At 43.9% G+C, this 17,999-nt stretch overlaps 1 protein-coding gene across 2 annotated transcripts in view; it reads right to left on the reverse strand.

Annotated features, from left to right (window-relative positions):
* The window catches only part of SMG9 (SMG9 nonsense mediated mRNA decay factor), a 105,648-nt gene that overhangs the window by 69,825 nt on the left and 17,824 nt on the right, over nucleotides 1–17,999 (reverse strand). For both annotated transcript variants that reach the window (XM_068110009.2, XM_068110010.2), the window contains exons 4-5: nucleotides 14,572–14,634; nucleotides 91–322 (exon numbers count right to left, since the gene is read on the reverse strand). In XM_068110009.2, the coding sequence (XP_067966110.1) occupies nucleotides 91–322; nucleotides 14,572–14,634 (295 nt within the window). The remainder of the gene's footprint in view (nucleotides 1–90; nucleotides 323–14,571; nucleotides 14,635–17,999) is intronic.

Here is a 17,999-nt window from a genome sequence, read left to right on the forward strand (position 1 = left end):
CAACTAACAATGCAACTCACGTGGTATAAAGTGTGAAGCAAAATGCTGTTCATAGGATATAAACCAGTAATGATGTGTGAAAGCACTTACTCTCAGGAGCGGATGTGAGGTTTGGAAGACTGCGGTTCTGTATCTGGTAAATGGGCTGTGTGGGTCTTTGTCCTTCCTTTTCTGAACGGGCAGAGTATGGGGACAACTCCGCAGAATTTACAGCCTTGTTCTTCAAGAGCATCTCAGGAACACGAGGCTTAAGAAGCACCACTGGTTTTTCTCCGGCCAGGGGGACTGTGGGCCCAGGCATTGGGTTTGGAACATTTGTAGCCTGTAATGGAGCAGGATGCACACTGGACTGTTGTGTGACATAAGCACGGTTGCAAAATGTTTTACTTGTTTGATTCATGAAATCCAAGGATTGATGTGCCACAAAGTACTTTTACAATGGTATGGGCTTGTGGAAGAGCTGAAACACCTCAACCTCTTTTGCTGCAAATGAAAATCTAAACACCACAACTCAAGCCAAAGGAAAGATACGAGATCTGCTCGGCGAGTTCAGTTATAATCATACACTAGTTGCGAGTAACATCAACTGCATATCCAAGGATGGTTATCAAACAAGGAGGAACAAGAGCAGAGAGTAGAAGAAACATGAGAGAGGAGAGGGAGAGTGATAGAGAGCAGCAAGGAGGGGGTGGCTGGACAGCTAACAGATAATGAAACAGATGTTCACACACACAGGTAGTATGCTGGCAGAATAGTGAGGCTATCGGACTGGCATGCTCAAGTGAGCAGTAATAATGATTTTCATAACACATTTTTGAAAACCTAGCTTGTCTTGAGAGAATTGCTATGTCACGATCAGGATGTATGTAAAAACCCAGATCGAGAGGCTGATCCTTTGGTCAACCGAAATCTGCAGTTAAGCAAATTGCAAAGTGTTTACAAAACAAATTGACAGCATCTCGTAACAAAGAATGAAAAACGGATAATTGGAATCTTTTGGAATCTTTTGAATCACTTTGAATTGGAATCCAGAGCTGGAGATGCAACTGCCTTACAAGTCAATGCCTCGTACGTAAGTTGTCATGTGCATATAGTCATGTGCACTTTCAACATGACATCAACAGACTGCCATTTGGTAAGAGAACTGCTCCTTAACACTCTAAAGACTAAACAGGACCCCCACAAACCTTACAAACCGTATTTGGTACAAGCTTTAAATGGGAATGATCCCGAGCGACGGTTACAATTTTGGGAATTTTTCCGTGCAACGGCAGATCCTGAATTCATCTATCTATAATTCCAGCAATCTCTGTGTGTCTGTCTGTGTGTCTGTGACCGCTGTTTCTCGACAACCACGGGTCCGATATACTTTTAACTTGCCAGGTATATTGCTGGGGACCCGAGGATGTGCCTTTTCAAGGTTTCATATTAATCGGACAATTACTTACCGAGCTATGTACAAAAAACGATTCAACCAATCAGAGAGCAGCGAACGATCGCGTGTGCCGAACGTGGCGGGCACACTCTGCCTCGGATGGCACATTTGAGAGCGTATTCATTTATTTCACGTTTGCAAACTATGTTGGCGTTAAACTATGTTTTACAACTAATAAAAACGAATTTGCGATTCATTCGCTTTCCTGCGCGTTTGTGTACGCGATGGCGATTTCTTTACCAAACTCCGGAAGCCGTTCGCTTTGGACCGAACCATTGCATGTAAATAGAGGGGGGGGATTGTCACCACTCGCAAGCCGTTCGCTTTGGACCAAACCATTTCATGTAAATAGAGGGGGGGGATATAATTTTAGATATATATATAGTACGGGCATGCCCTAGTAAATCATAATTCGTGGAGTGATGAGATAAATTTCGAACCAAAGGGGAAAGTAAACAGGCATAATTATGCCCATTGGTCTGATTTCAATCCATGTTTTGTTATTGAGCACAAACTAAATGTTCCACGAGTTACATATAATTTTAGGTGGAATCCATGCAGATGTTGTAATTGAGCCGTACTTTTTTTGCAAGGACCCTGACAGCAGACACCTATTGAGCATGCGCTGTCTCGCCGCAACTGCCATTTTTTGGTGACTTGATTTGGCAGCAAGATAGGGTACCACCCCACTTTGGGCTACAAGTCTGGGAATTTCTAAAGGAAACATTTACAGAATGGATTGGTCGTAGTGGGACTACCCAGATATGGCTACCCAGATAAGCTGATCTGTCAACACGTGCTTTTTCTGTGTGGGGACTCATTAAAGAAAAAGTTAATGCAATAGACCAAACAAATGTAGTAGTTAGGCAGCTTAGCAATTTTTGGGGGAACGACTTTACAAAAGTACCACTTTTATTTTAGTGGTTCATTGGACCATATGCAATAGAATTAGGACCGGAGGCAAGACAGATACAGTGTTTGACTTTTGCGCAAATACGACTCGCACAGCATAATATCGAGCAATACATTTATGCAAATAAATCATCAACTATTGGAGTTAGACTAAAATCGTAAATACATAAATTGCTGGACAAATTACCTTGAACAACATGTTGTCTGTTCTAAAGCTACATTGTCATTACATCCTTGTAGTTGCGTACATGTTAGATATATGAGAGGTGTGCGAGTCACAAGTATAACACATTTGTATAAACAATCGGTATTATATTACTAATTATTATTACATGGAAGCGTAAGATTTATTATGCAGGCATGCATAAGTTTTACCAATAACACTGCATGTAATGAAATAAAAGTTACCCTCCTTGTTGAAAATATAAACATAATTGGTTTTTGTCCTTGGTTTTTGTCCAATAAAAAGGTGAAGAACACTGTATATTTCTTGCCTCCGGTCCTAAATCTATTGTATATGGTCGAATGGACCACCAAAAAAAAAATGGCGCTTTTGTCAAGCCGTTCCCCATTTTCGATAAATATGCTGCTAAAGCCCCTGTCACACCTTGACGATTTAGCCAGCGTATGCCGACGTATCAAAATTGAGTGCTGGTGTGAGTCATACGCTGGCATACGTCGACAAATTTTGTGCATGCACGAAATTTGTCGACGAGCTCGGCGTACTACGACGTATGCCAGCGTGCTTCAGCGTGCTCTTAACATAGCCAAATTTTTCATACGTCGGCATACGCTGGCTAAAACGTCAAGGTGTGACAGCGGCTTTAGCTGCCTGACTATAGAAGATTTGAAGTCATTCAGCTTGAATTTGATGTTTTTCGCAAGAAACCAGAACTTGTAGAGTTTCAGCTCTCATAATGTTATCAAAAGGTGTGAAAAATGTATTTTTTTTTAATACTCGGCTAAACCTCGTAATAGAGCTGACACACGCACACACACACACACACACACACACACACACACACACACACACACACACACACACACACACACACGGCTTGGGGGATGTGCCGTCACTACCCGGGATACTCTGGGTACCCTACTCAGTGGGGCATCTCCTCAAGAGGAGTTTCCTCCTCCCCATGGATGCCAACTGATGGGGATTGTCCATGCTCTATCCTTTTCAAGCAAGGAAGCAGAACATACCATTTTAAAAGTCTTTTGTATGACTTAAACCGGTCCAAACCAGATGGGTGTTTTTTAAGAGAGACCATCTCCTTACTGGATGTCTGTTGGCTCTCTAAGGGAGCTCATCCACCCTTTGCCAGGTGTTGTTTTTGATCCTGGCAGGGTGTCACAGTCACCCTTCCCACAGGCAAACCCAGTGAGGGGTATTGGCTTAGTCGTCGACAACCCGACCATGTGGCAGGTAGTACTGGATAGCACTGGATTAGCACAGCATTCATGATATAGAGAATGAAGGTGATCAGTTTGCGCACCTTCTGTGAAGTAGTGAAGTCCAGAGTGAAACAGTTTAGTAAAGATTAAATAAACACAAGTATACAATTTATGTTTGCACAAGGTAACTAGAATGGCACTCGGTAGAGCACATACTTCTGCCGGATCTCGATCCGGACCTGACCAAAAATCGAATCGGCTTGTTCTTACCAACTAACCACCACATCCACCTAGTTTTGTCACAAGTCGTCCACAACTTTTTAAAACATCATACTATATATTGTTTTGGCCCCATCTCTCAATGGTGAAGAATCACTTACAAAATTTAAAAATTCTCATTTCCAGATCCGGATCTTCACCAAAATTTTATCAATTCATCCTTGTCACACAAACAATTATTTTTTTTTTTTTTTTTTTGGATACAAGATCGAGGCTCATGAAAGAGCTAACATTAATTACAAAAAAGGGAGTGGCAGACAAGATGGTGAGAGAGAGGGAAGCACACAAGTACAACAGCAGAGAACAGGGACATCGGGAGATATGTGGGAGGGAAAGGGCTTGGGGGGGAGGCATGGGAAGGGGGAGGGGGGTGGGAGAGGTAGAAACACATGGACACTGCTAGGACTTCAAGGAAAGAAGTTGGTATTTAAAAAAAGTGGATCTGGGGTGAATTAACAGGGGTAGAAAATATCAAAATTTTGGATGGGGGAAGAAAGGAGATGGTGGTAAACAGCTGTTTTAAAGACCTGGAGGGAAGAGTGGGATTGAAAAGAGTGAGGGACTTTGTTCCAGAGGCAAGAGTAAAGAGGAATGAAAGAGTGAAGGTGAGCAGAGAGTCTTGATTTTGGCTATTTCACGAGAAGAGGGTTGCTGGCAGATCTTGTGCGACCTGTAGGAATATTTGGGGGACAGAGCACAGATAGAGCTGGGGGAGCTGGCCGGATAGGAGTCAATAGAAGACATAAAGACCACCCACCTTCCTGCGGTGAGCGAGTGAAAGGCCCTCACAATCAGCTTCATTGCGGAAGATTCCAATGATTCTGAAAGCTTTGGTTTCAACAGCTTGAAGCCGGGCTAGGTGTGACGCAGGAGCACCAGCCCAGAGGGGAGAGCAGTATTCCATTGAGCGGCAGATGAAAGCCTTGCATGTGGTGAAAAGCTCAGGTGTGCCAAGGAAGGACTTCGCGCGGCAGAGGATGCCGAGTGGGCAACTGGCTTTGGAGGCCAGCTTGGAAATGTGGTTTTCTCAGAAAAGATCATGTCAGATAGTGAGACCCAAAAGCTTGAGTGACAGAACTTCTCGGAGAGGATTGTTGAGAAAGTAGATGGGAGGGTTGGCCAGTCGGTCTTTTTCGAGAGACATAGGAAGAGTATGAGATTTGTCAGGATTGAAAGACATGTTCCACTTGTTTGACCAGTCTGTGATTTTGTCCAGGTCTGCAGAGAGTGAGGAGGCTGCAGACTGCCTATCTGAGGGATGAGGAATGGAGCGGCAGAAAGTGGAGTCATCAACAAAGAGACGGAGAGGATTTTCCAGAGTCGGAGAGATCATTGATGAAGACCAGAAAAAGCACAGGGCCCAGAACACTGCCTTGGGGAACACCAGCCTGAACAGGAAGGGGAGATGAGAGAAATCCATTCAGGACCACATGTTGACTATGACCAGAGAGGAGCAAGCCATGCGTGGAGATTTCCAAGGATACCATAGGAGGAGAGTTTGGTGAGCAGAGCGGGGTGCCAGACCATATCGAAGGCATGTGATACAGTCACGTGAAAAAGTAAGTACAGCCCATGTAAAGTTTTGACTTTTTGAACACATTTCAACATACAGCTATTTGATCTTCATCTATCTATAATTCCAGTAATCTCTGTTTGTACGTCTGTACGTTTGTACGTCTGTTTGTCTGTGACCGCTGTTTCTCGACAACCACGGGTCCGATATACTTTTAACTTGCCAGGTATATTGCTGGGGACCCGAGGATGTGCCTTTTCAAGGTTTCATATTAATCGGACAATTACTTACCGAGCTATGTCCAAAAAACGATTCAACCAATCAGAGAGCAGCGAACGATCGCGTGTGCCGAACGTGGAGGACACACTCTGCCTCGGATGGCACATTTGAGAGCGTATTCATTTATTTCACGTTTGCAAACTATGTTGGCGTTAAACTATGTTTTAAAACTAATAAAACCGAATTTGCGATTCATTCGCTTTCCTGCGCGTTTGTGCACGCGATGGCGATTTCTTTACCAAACTCCGGAAGCCGTTCGCTTTGGACCAAACCATTGCATGTAAATAGAGGGGGGGGGATTGTCACCGTACTCGCAAGCCGTTCGCTTTGGACCAAACCATTTCATGTAAATAGAGGGGGGGGATATAATTTTAGATATAGATATAGTACGGGCAATGCCCTAGTTTCAACAATATTGATAGATAAAGGTGATATAATATAACAAATATCATGAAACATTTACATTTTGTAGTCCATTGTATACAACACAAACAACAACATGCATTTTAAGGCCATTTTCCCTGCGAGAGTGAGAGTTAGCCTTGCGGTCAGCATGACAATCTTCTCCATCTTGCCCTATTTTCTGCATCTCTCCTTGTTAACCCCCTTGCCCGCATTTCTTCTTCCACCATCTTTAGCGCAAGTCTTTCTCGGTCTTCCCCGTCTCTACTTCCTTCTACATTCATTGACATCACTCTTCTCAACCAGTCACTTTCATCCTTCCTCAACACATGACCAAACCATCTCACCCTGTTCCTCTTCACATCATCAATCACAGGCTCTATTCCCATCATTTTTCGCAATTCATCATTTGTCTTCCTCTCTCTCAACGATACTCCGCACATCCATCGAACTATTCGCATTTCCACCCTTTCCAACCTTCGTTGCTGCTCTACGTTCATTCCCCATGTCTCTCTCCCATAAATCATAACACTTCTCACACATGCAGCATACACCTTTCCCTTCCGCTTCAACGACACTCCCCTCCTCATCAGCACGCCACTCAGTTCCCGAAACTTCTTCCATGCACATCTCACTCCAGCAACTGTTGCCGAGTCTGATCCACCTTCTCCATTCAGCATGTCTCCGAGGTAGCAAAATGTTTTCACACCTTCCAGCTTCACGCCGTCTCCAAGATCCAACTCAACATTTCTTCCATCTGCAGCTCGCTCTGTGCACACCTTACATTTGAATGTAGCTGCCACACTGGTTAATGACCCTCTCAGACCACTGCATTTTTGATGAACCCACTCAGCGCACATTGTACATTGAATGGAGTTCACTCTGACACCCTTCCTGCACACAGCACAGGGCCATTTCCCAGTTCTTTCCACCTCACCACATGCTTTACCACTTGCCATCACCTTTGTCTTTCCAATGTTCCCCTTCAGACCTTTTGTCTCCATACATTCCTTCCACTTGTTCATCTTTTCCTTCAGTCCATCCATACTTTCCGCAATCAACACCAGATCATCTGCATACAACAACTCCCACGGTAAACCCTCCTTTACGTTCTGAGCCAGCACCTCCATCACAGCTACAAATAGTAGTGGACTTAGTACCGACCCCTGATGCACTCCCACCTTCACCTCAAACTCACCACTGTTCCCGCCCTTCGTCCTTACAGCTGTGCGCGCTCTTTTGTACATTGCCATCACTACTCTGATCAACCATTCCTCCACTCCTAACTTCCTCATTGCCCATGTCAATACTTTGTGTGGAACCCTATCGAATGCTTTCTCCAGATCAACAAACCCAAGAAACAACTTCTTCCTCTTCTCCATGTACTTCTCCTGCGACTGCCTCACAATAAAAAGCACGTCTGTCGTTCCTCTTCCTGGCATAAATCCAAACTGCATTTCGTCGATCTTCACTTTCTTCCTTATCCTCCTCTCCAACCAATACCTTCATTCCATGCTCCAATAACTTTATCGCTCAGTACGAGCCACACTCTAGAGCAGGGGTCGGCAACCTTAGGCACGTGTGCCACCATTGGCACGCGGCAGCGTAATCATTGGCACACTGGCGAAAGCAGTGCCCTCTCCGCTGCATGCCAAATCACTTCTTGAACAGCCATTGGCTGTTGCGCGTGTTGCACTATAATAGTATTCCGGTGTGATTGTGCAGGGTGATGAGGTAGATGGATCAGAGCAGAGTCACCATTCCAATTCCAAATTCTTTCACTGGAATAATAATTATCAAAGATGCACAACATGAGATGCCGGCCTGGCGCATTCAAACACAATATTCGCGGCAACAGGATGTGCTGTAAGAACAGTGGTGTTGTTCACAGCAGATGGTCCGAGGCTGCATCTCCACTCATTATTATTATTCGGACTGGTTTCTGAGTTTTAATATTAATCTCATCATTATTCTGAATTGTATAATAATCGTAGATATAAAATAGGAGATGTAGGCTTGGTGCCTTCCGATACGCCGTTCATGGCAACCTGAGGTGCTGTAAGAGCAACTGTTGTTAACATCCGGTGGTCAGCGGTTGCATCTCCACTCTTTATCATTCAGGCTGCCTTCTGCGTTTTAATATTAATCTCGTCATTATTTTGAGTTTTTTTTATGGGGTGGGAGTAATGAAAATGGGGGTAGTAGTTTTACTCGTAACACGCGGCCTGCCTTATTTAGTTTGATTGACGGTACGGCCTCCCGCTCACATTTACCACAGGAATTGCAGTGAAGCGGTTCAGGTTCGGTAAAAAAAAACACCTTTAGAGGCCATTTTTCCCCGCAAGCGGGGGTTGGCCTTTTTCGGGGACCGTGGTTGTTGTTGTTTTTTGGTCCCCTTTTTGAAGCAATGTTTTACGGCCGGATGCCCTTCCTGCCGCCAACCCTGTTTGTCGCCTTTTTACGACACACAGGGAATTACCAGTGAACTGGTACTCAAGGTTCGGTAGATGTTCGGTAAATGTTTCTTTAAAATGTTGTTGCAATGCATATGGCCTATATGGATGGAATAAAATTCCATGTCTGTTGGAAATATTTTTTTGATGTGGTGTCATAATTAAACTTAATGTTGAACTTAATGTTGATATGGCACACGAATTAACAAGAACATTTCAAACTGGCACTTCATGTCAAAAAGGTTGCTGACCCCTGCTCTAGAGGGTCACCTTTCCCCTTGTATCGAGGGACGACGGTACTCAGTTCCCAATCCACTGGAATGCGGCCTTCTTTCACCGCCAGATTACAGATCTCTGTCATTCTCTTCACACCCCAACTTCCTGCTGCCTTCAACATATCTCCCACAACTCCCGTCGGCCCTCCCGCTTTTCTACTCTTCATTGCTTTTGTCGCTTCCTCAACTTCCTTCTCAGTCATCTTCTCTGCCGGTCCTAAAACTGGGTTACTCTCTATGTTGCCATCACATTCATTCTCTGTATTCAACAGCATTTCCATATATCTTTTCCATCTTCCTTTAATTCCATCTGGGTCCACAACGATTTGTCCCACTTCATCCTTCAAGCAACTCACCCCCATCACATCACACCTCTCTTTCGCTATCTGCTTTGCAATCCTGAATACTGCTCTCTGACCCTCTTCCGAATCCAAGCATTCTCCGAACATTTTCCTACATGCCTCCTGCGCCTTTGCTACCTCTTTCTTTGCAGCCTTCTTGGCTGCCTTATAACTTTCATGCTCTGCTGTTTCTGCTCCCGTACACTTCGCCTTCTGCCACACCTTGAACTTCTTCCTCTTCTCGTCAATCCTCTTTCCAACTTCATCATCCCACCACCATGTTTCCGAGTGCCTCGGTGGTCGTTTTGTCCATCCACAAACCTCACCAACGGCTCCCAACAGACTAGCTTTCATTGACATCCAACCACTTTCAAGCTCAACCACATCATCCTCTACCCTACTCAGCCTCTCTTTTAATGCCTCCCTTACTGTCACCTCTTTCAACCTCCACACCTTCATTCTTGGTTGGTACTTCACCCGCCGAGCTCTCCTCGCACCTTTCACCCTTATGTCGCAGACACCCAAGTGGTGCTGTGAAACAGACTCCTCCCCCGGGATCACCTTTGTGTCCCGGAGGTGCCCCCTATCTCGCCTACGCACCATCAGGTAGTCAACGGTTGTCGTCGACCCACCTGACGTGTATGTAACAAGCTTATTATCTTCTTTCTGGAACTGAGTATTACAAATCAACAAATCAGCTCCATCAGCAAACTCCAAAATCCTTTCACCTTCTCCATTTCTCACACCATATCCGCTTTCGCTCTTTCACGAGCCTCGACCTTGTATACAAAAAAAAAAAAAAAAAAAAAAAAAAAAAAAAAAAAAAAAAAAAAAAAAAAAAAAAAAACCCCCATGAACTCCCTCAAAACCATCCATACTCCTTCCCACATGCCCATTTAGGTCTCCTCCTACCACAACAACTTCCTCATATTTCACGTTTTCCATCAGCTTCTCTGTCGCACACCAGAACTTGTCCTTCTCTTCATCGCTCCGACCAACCTGCGGAGCATATCCCGAGATGACGTTCACCAAGAGCTTTCCAATCATCATTTTCACCATCATCAACCTATCACTCACTCTAGTCACACTCTCTACAAACTAGTCTCACACTGTCTACAAACTCCTCAGAAAACAGGACACTAACACCATTCACGCCCTCCAGGCGCCCTTGCCACACAAACTTGTATTTCTGTCCCTGCCTACCCTTCACCATTCTCACACCACTTCCCTTCCATCTCATGTCTTGCACACAACATATGTCCACTCTTCCTCTGACCAATACTTCCGCCACTTCTCCTGATCTCCCTGTCATTGTCCCTACATTCCATGTCCCAAACCTCAGAAACCGATCTCCACTTTGGGCTGTGCCCTGCCCATATGTAGTTGTAATTGGCATCGTTCTCTTTTTGAGGCAATGTTTTTATGGCCAGATGCCCTTCCTGACGCCAACCCTCTTAATCGTCTCTTACGACACGCAGGGATATGGTGTACCTATTCTAATCCAGGGTACACACTGGGAGATGTTTAAAACATGGAAATTTTTGGGGGGGGGGGGGGGGAGTAGAGGGGGATGGGAGGGGAATTCCGGCTGCGGGGGCGCCGTCAGCACCACACCACGTTTGCCCGGTCAGCACCACACCCTTGGAAAGGACTTCGATGCACGTCGGCCTGGTCGGCCCAGAGCCTGGCGCGAAGTCCAAGGACATCAGCATGTCATCCGAAAACAGCTCCGGTTGGTGCGAACCACTCGGTCAATGGCGCGAACCAGGTCCCGACGCGCCCTTGCTTGCTTGGCCCCGATGAAGGCCTCGCTGGGTGTTCTCCAAACAGGGGCAAAATCGCCCAAGCCACGCTGGATTTCGGCAGTGGAAGCCTTGCTCGCTCGGCCCCGATGAAGGCCTCGCTGGGTGTTCTCCAAACAGGGGCAGAATCGCCCAAGCCGCGCTGGATTTCGGCGGCGGAAAGCAGCCACGAAGCGACGATATTCGGTCGGGCTGTAATGCGAACACCACGGCGGCCCGGTCAGCACCACACCCTTGGAAAGGACTTCGATGCTGTGGAGAGATCGAAGCAAGCCTCCTTGCTCGAGCGGACCGGAAGCGAAAGTCCTCAATGCAGTATACTATTGGAGAGTCAAAATGTTTCTCTCCTGACCATGAAATGAAAGTGAGCACAGTCAGCACGGCTGCGGGGGCCCCGTCAGCACCACGCCACGTTTGCCCGGGCAGCACCACGGCGGACCTGTCAGCACCACACCCTTGGAAAGGACTTCGATGCTGTGGAGAGATCGAAGCAAGCCTCCTTGCTCGAGCGGACCGGAAGCGGAAGTCCATATATATAAGCACATATATATAATGTGCACATATATATATAAGGATATAATATATTGTGGGCTTTCACGAAAAAAAGAAATACTAGCAAATAATAATGGCGGGGTAGCAGAAAATGAGGTGGGGTTGAGAGGTTGGGGTATTAAATCAAGCCTCTCAAAATATCAGCACCACACACCACGTCGGCCCGGTGGGCCAAGAGCCTGGCGCGAAGTCCAAGGACATCAGCACATCATCCGAAAACAGCTCCGGTTGGTGCGAACCACTCGGTCAATGGCGCAAACCAGGTCCCGACACGCCCTTGCTCGCTTGGCCCCGATGAAGGCCTCGCTGGGTGTTCTCCAAACAGGGGCAAAATCGCCCAAGCCGCGCTGGATTTCGGCAGTGGAAGCCTTGCTCGCTCGGCCCCAATGCAGGCCTCGCTGGGTGTTCTCCAAACAGGGGCAGAATCACCCAAGCCGCGCTGGATTTCGGCGGCGGAAAGCAGCCACGAAGCGACGATATTCGGTCGGGCTGTAATGCGAACACCACGGCGGCCCGGTCAACACCACACCCTTGGAAAGGACTTCGATGCTGTGGAGAGATCGAAGCAAGCCTCCTTGCTCGAGCGGACCGGAAGCGGATCAGCCATTGTATAATTTAAACAAACATAAATGCAAATTTCGCATGTGGAAAAAGTAAGTACCACCCTACATTTATCACTTCTTCAAATACCTAAAATTAGAATCAGGTGCACCAGCTCAGGTGCAAATGATTAGAACATCGTTAGAGAGGATCTTGGAGGAACATGTCTTATTTAAACCTCAGACATTTAGTTTGGTTTGCTCTTTGTTGTTGAAGTATGTGGCGTCACCATGCCTAGATCAAAAGAGCTCTCTGAGGCCTTCAGAAAGATGGTTATAGATGCCTACGAGTTTGGGAAGGAATTAAAAATGATCTCCAAACAATTTGAAATCAATCATTCGACTGTCCAGAAGATCATCGACAAGTGGAGAAGATTCCAAACAACTGCCAACTTCTTCAGGCCAGGCCGCCCCAGCAAGTTCAGCCCGAGAGGAGACCGCAAGATGCTGAAATAAGTCTCTAAGAACCCCCAGAATGTCATCACGGGACCTACAGGTAGCTCTTGCCACTGTTGATGTCAAAGTGCACGAGTCTACCATTAGAAAGAGGCTGCACAAATTTGATCTACATGGGAGGTGTGCCAGGAGGAAACCTTTGCTGTCCAGAAAGAACATCAGGGCAAGACTAAAGTTTGCCAATGAACACCGAGGCAAAGATCAGCACTTCTGGAACAATGTGCTCTGGACAGATGAGTCAAAGGTAGAGCTATTTGGCCACAGTACCAGAAGACATTTTTGGCGAAAACCAAAGACAACATTTGACCACAAGAACTTGATACCAACTGTAAAGCATGGTGGTGGAAATATTATGGTTTGGGGCAGCTTTGCTGCATCAGGGCCTGGGCAGCTCACCATCATAGAATCCACTATCAATTCTTTATTGTACCAGAGGGTGCTTGAGGATAATGTGAGGCCATCTGTCGGAAAGTTGAAGCTCAACCGAAGGTGCACCTTGCAACATGACAATGACCCTAAACATACCAGTAAATCCACCAAGGAATGGCTGAAAAGAAAGAAATGGAGGGTTCTGGAATGTCCAAGTCAAAGCCCGGATCTAAATCCCATTGAGATGTTGTGGGGGGATTTGAAATGAGCTGTGCATGCAAGAAACCCCTCAAACATCACACAGCTGAAAGAATTCTGCACGGAGGAGTGGGCAAAAATTTCTCCCAGTCGATGTCAGAGACTGGTAGACAGTTATAAGAAACGCCTACGTGAGGTTGTTTCTGCCAAAGGGGGCAATACCACCTATTAGAGCCAAGGGTGTACTTACTTTTTCCACATGCGAAATTTGCATTTATGTTTATTTAAATTATACAATGGACTACAAATGTAAATGTTTCATGATATTTGTTATATAATATCACCTTTATCTATCAATATTGTTGAAATGAAGATCAAATAGCTGTATGTTGAAATATGTTGAAAAAGTCAAAACTTTACATGGGGTGTACTTACTTTTTCACATGACTGTATGTCAAGAGAGACAGCTCTGATTTCCTGTTTGGAATTGAGGACCTCCATCCATTGTTGAGACAGCAGAAGCAGCATGTCGAGAGTGGAGTGACCTGGTCTGAAACCAAATTGATGATCAGAGATCAAGCCATTGGAGAAGAGGAAGGATCTGATATCCGAAGCAATGATAGATTCCATGACTTTGCTGATTAATTTGCGTTGATTGGTTTGTTGTTGCAAGGATCTGTTTTTGCACAGTTTTTGTGTGAAGCGGTAATGTTGGCTGATTTCCAAACTGATGGCAGATGACATTGAGCAAAAGAGAGGTTGAAGAGAACAGAGAGAGGGTATGAAAGAGCGGAAGAATTTTGAAGAAAGAGGAATTTTGTCCGAATCCATCCACAACTTTTTGAGATATCCTGCTAAGACAGACAAACAAATAGGGGTGAAAACAAACACCTTTGGTGGTGGAGGTAAAAATAAAAAGTTCCTTAATCTGCTGGTTTTTATTTTATTTACTCCATACAAAACATAATTCTCAGTGAACTTGCTTTTGAAAGATCCTGTATGTAAACAATAATTCAGCATTCCAATTCAATTGCTGTATGTGACAAACAGAACCACCCACTGCATAATGCGGTGTCAGCTGTCAGCTGCTAACAGCGGCATGAGTCAGCATATATCGGCCTTAGAAGCAATTAATTGGCAAAAGTTTCAACCACAGCAATTTGGTCTGAGAAAGTGTGTGTGTGTATTGCATATGTGCAAATGAGGTAAGCAGAAATAAATTAGTTGGATGTCACTTTTTTCAGGGTGGTTGGTAGGCGGGAACCCGGGAAATAAAAACCCAAAGTGTGCGGACCCTTGTTCACGTACAGATGGTGGTTTGAGGATGATTGGTGTTTTGTGTATGTTTCCATCCTTCACCAAGCCATCATCCTGCAAAGACAAATAAAACATCAAGACATTTGTTGAAAATGCATCTAAAAAAAAACTATCATTTGTAAATTGTCACATATCAAAAATTAAATTTCTCTGCTGAAGATTTTTCTCCTACTGCTATGTCTAACTGCCTCAATTATTACTCATATATTCTTATTGTGGAATCAGCCATCAGGGAGCAGTTGATCCTCGTCGTCCGCAAACCAGCTGACCAGGCCCCAGTCGCTTTGGGTATGAATTTAGAACTTATGCAAAGTGCCGGCTATAACTCAGCTCCTCTTTGCGAAAGACACTGTGGCATGTTTAGCGTGAACCAGCAGCTGACGTTAGCAGGTGGCAGAACAACCGACTTAAGGTTCATCCAGGAATAGCACCGTGCCTCTGAAGCACCAATCCAACAGTTTAGAATCAAACACAGGTAAGACAACTCAAAGGTAAGTGAGGTAACATCTGCAACATCCTGTAAGATGAAATACTGAAGAGTACTAATATAATAATAAATGCATCATGAAATCCAAACCTATTTAAGGCTCGCTATTCGCAGAACCTTTTTGTACTGCCTTGATGGTAATAGATGAGGAAAATTCCAAACGAGGCAATGCGATCACTCCACACTCAAACTGGATGCAGGTAATTTAACTTTGATGAAAAATGTGTACGCTCATGATGTAGTACAGCCGGCATAAAATTACACAAAACGGCAGAATATAAGATTCCATTCGGTCAGGAATTGAGCAAGATCATCTCAATGGAGAAAGATCAGAGACAAATATTACTACCAAGTCAGCTCGCAATACTAACGAATACAAGATTAAAACTAGAGAGTTTATAGAAAACTTAGATTATACACTGTTCAATTATAATACTTCCATTTTAAAAAAATAATGATTTTAAAGATTGTTTTAAAAAATCTGGAGGTTTAGCGTGACTGAGAAGCAGTTCGATACAATACTCTTGTACACTGTAATAAGATAACGTGTAGTGGTGATGTTTAGATAACTCTGAAATAAAAACGATTTTTGACATCGATGTGAAAACTGCACAAATGGCGTTTTCACAACAAAAAAACAAAACAAAGGGCTGCGGCAATTAAGAAATCCGTTTTCATAATCAGCACAAAATTCTGATTCAGAATAATCATCAAATCTCTTGGCCTCAAATACATGATTAACAAGAAAGACCAGAGATTGCAGACCCTCGCCAAAACGTGTTTTTCGGGCGCTTGTGTGAAAACAAATATTGCGGTTGAACCACATGTCCGATGACGTCATCATTATTTTATTTTTTCCTCGACCCCTAGATGACGCTCAATACATTTCATATTGATCGGATGAGGTATTGTACTTGTCAAATTATGACGTCATAATGGAGGCACCTATGACATCATCATTAACAGATGTTATTCCACATGGAGATTGCTTTACAATGAGCCATGTCTCAATTTTTATTATGCAGTGCTTTCGGAGATAGAGGTGCAAAGTTTTTTGTTTTTCCCAAGATGGCGCCCACACCACGTGACCTATGACGTCATAATTATCACTACAAAATTCTACAGGAGGAGGTGCACCTCTGGTGAAAATTTCCTGTCAATTGGACCAACGGTTGCAGAGAAAATCATATTTATTTTGTACGGACAAACAGACGTACAAACAAGAAATATGTCGTGCACAACATGACAGTTGTGAAATCCCTAAAATATGTTGTTGGCCTATGTAGACCTCAAAAATACTTGGTGGTTGAATTCAGTGTCCAGAGATGCAAATCCTCTTAAAATTTCTAGTCAAGCAGATGAAAATTGAGAATTTTAGAAATCTGGCCTATGTTAACCTTTTCGCCGATGTTGACCTCAAAAATAGTTGGAGGTTCAATTCAGTAAACAGACATGCAAATCCCCTTCAAATTTCAAGTTAATTTGGATGAAAATTGAGGATTTAGAAAGTTGGTCTATGTTGGCCTCTTGGCCTATGTTGACCTCAAAAATAGTTGGTGGTTAGTTTCAGTAAGCTGATATGGAAATTGTTTTCAAAGCAAGTCAATCGAATGAAAATTGAGGACTTTAGGAATTTGAAAAAAGTAGTGGACCTTTGGCCTATGTTGACCTTGTGACTTTTGTTGACCTCAAAAATAGTTGTTGGTTGAATTCAGTTACTTGGTTCGTAAATCCCATTCAAATTTCAAGTCAATCGGATGAAAATTGAGGATTTTAGAGATTTGAAAAAAGTGGTTGACCTTTGGCCGATGTTGACCTTGTGACCTATGTTGACCTCAAAAATAGTTGCTGGCTGAATTCAGTTTACTGATTTGAAAATACCATTCAATTTTCAAGTCAATCAGATGAAAATAGAGGATAATAGAAATTCTAAACTGTTGTTGACCTTTGGCCTATGTTGAACTTTTGGCCGATGCTGATCTCAAAAATAGTTGGAGGTTCAATTCAGTGAACAGACATACAAATCCCCTTAAAATTTCAAGTTAATTGGATGAAAATTGAGGATTTAGAAAGTTGGTCTATGTTGGCCTTTTGGCCTATGCTGACCTCAAAAATAGTTGGTGGTTGGTTTCAGTTAGCTGATATGGAAATTGTTTTCAAATTGCAAGTCAATCGGATGAAAATTGAGGATTTTAGAAATTGGAAAAAAAGTGGTTGACCTTTGGCCTATGTTGACCTTTTGGCCTATCCTGATCTCAAAAATAGTTGGTGGTTGGTTTCAGTAAGCTGATATGGAAATTGTTTTCAAATTGCAAGTCAATCGGATGAAAATTGAGGATTTTAGAAATTGGAAAAAAAGTGGTTGACCTTTGGCCTATGTTGACCTTTTGGCCGAAGCTGATCTCAAAAATAGTTGGTGGTTGAATTCAGTTCGCCGATATGCAAATCCTCTTCATATTTCAAGTCAATCAGATGAAAATTGAGGATTTTAGAAATTTGGCCAATGTTGACCGATTGACCTTTTGAGCCCAAAACAATAGGATTCTTGCTTATGACCAACTCTACCATTTGGTGAAGTTTCGTGAAGATGGTTGAAAATTGTGACCTGCAGGCAACTAACATACACACAGACAGACAGACAAACAGACAGACAGACAGACAGACAGACAGACAGACAGACAGACAGATGAAAAATCACTCATAGAGCGACACTTGGCAAAACAGAACAAAGTAGAATGGCACTCAGTAGAGCATCCTTTTGACCTCAAAAATAATTTGTGGTGGAATTCAGTGACCTCATATGCAAATAGTCCTCAAAGTTTAAGTTAATCGGATGAAAATTGACAATTTTAAATATGGCCTATGTTGACCGTTTGGCCTATGTTGACCTCAAAAATAGTTGGTGGTTGGTTGCAGTAAGCTGATATGCAAA

This window comes from Myxine glutinosa, chromosome 3 (assembly GCF_964187855.1).
Source record: "Myxine glutinosa chromosome 3, kmMyxGlut1.1, whole genome shotgun sequence".
NCBI lineage: Eukaryota > Metazoa > Chordata > Myxini > Myxiniformes > Myxinidae > Myxine > Myxine glutinosa.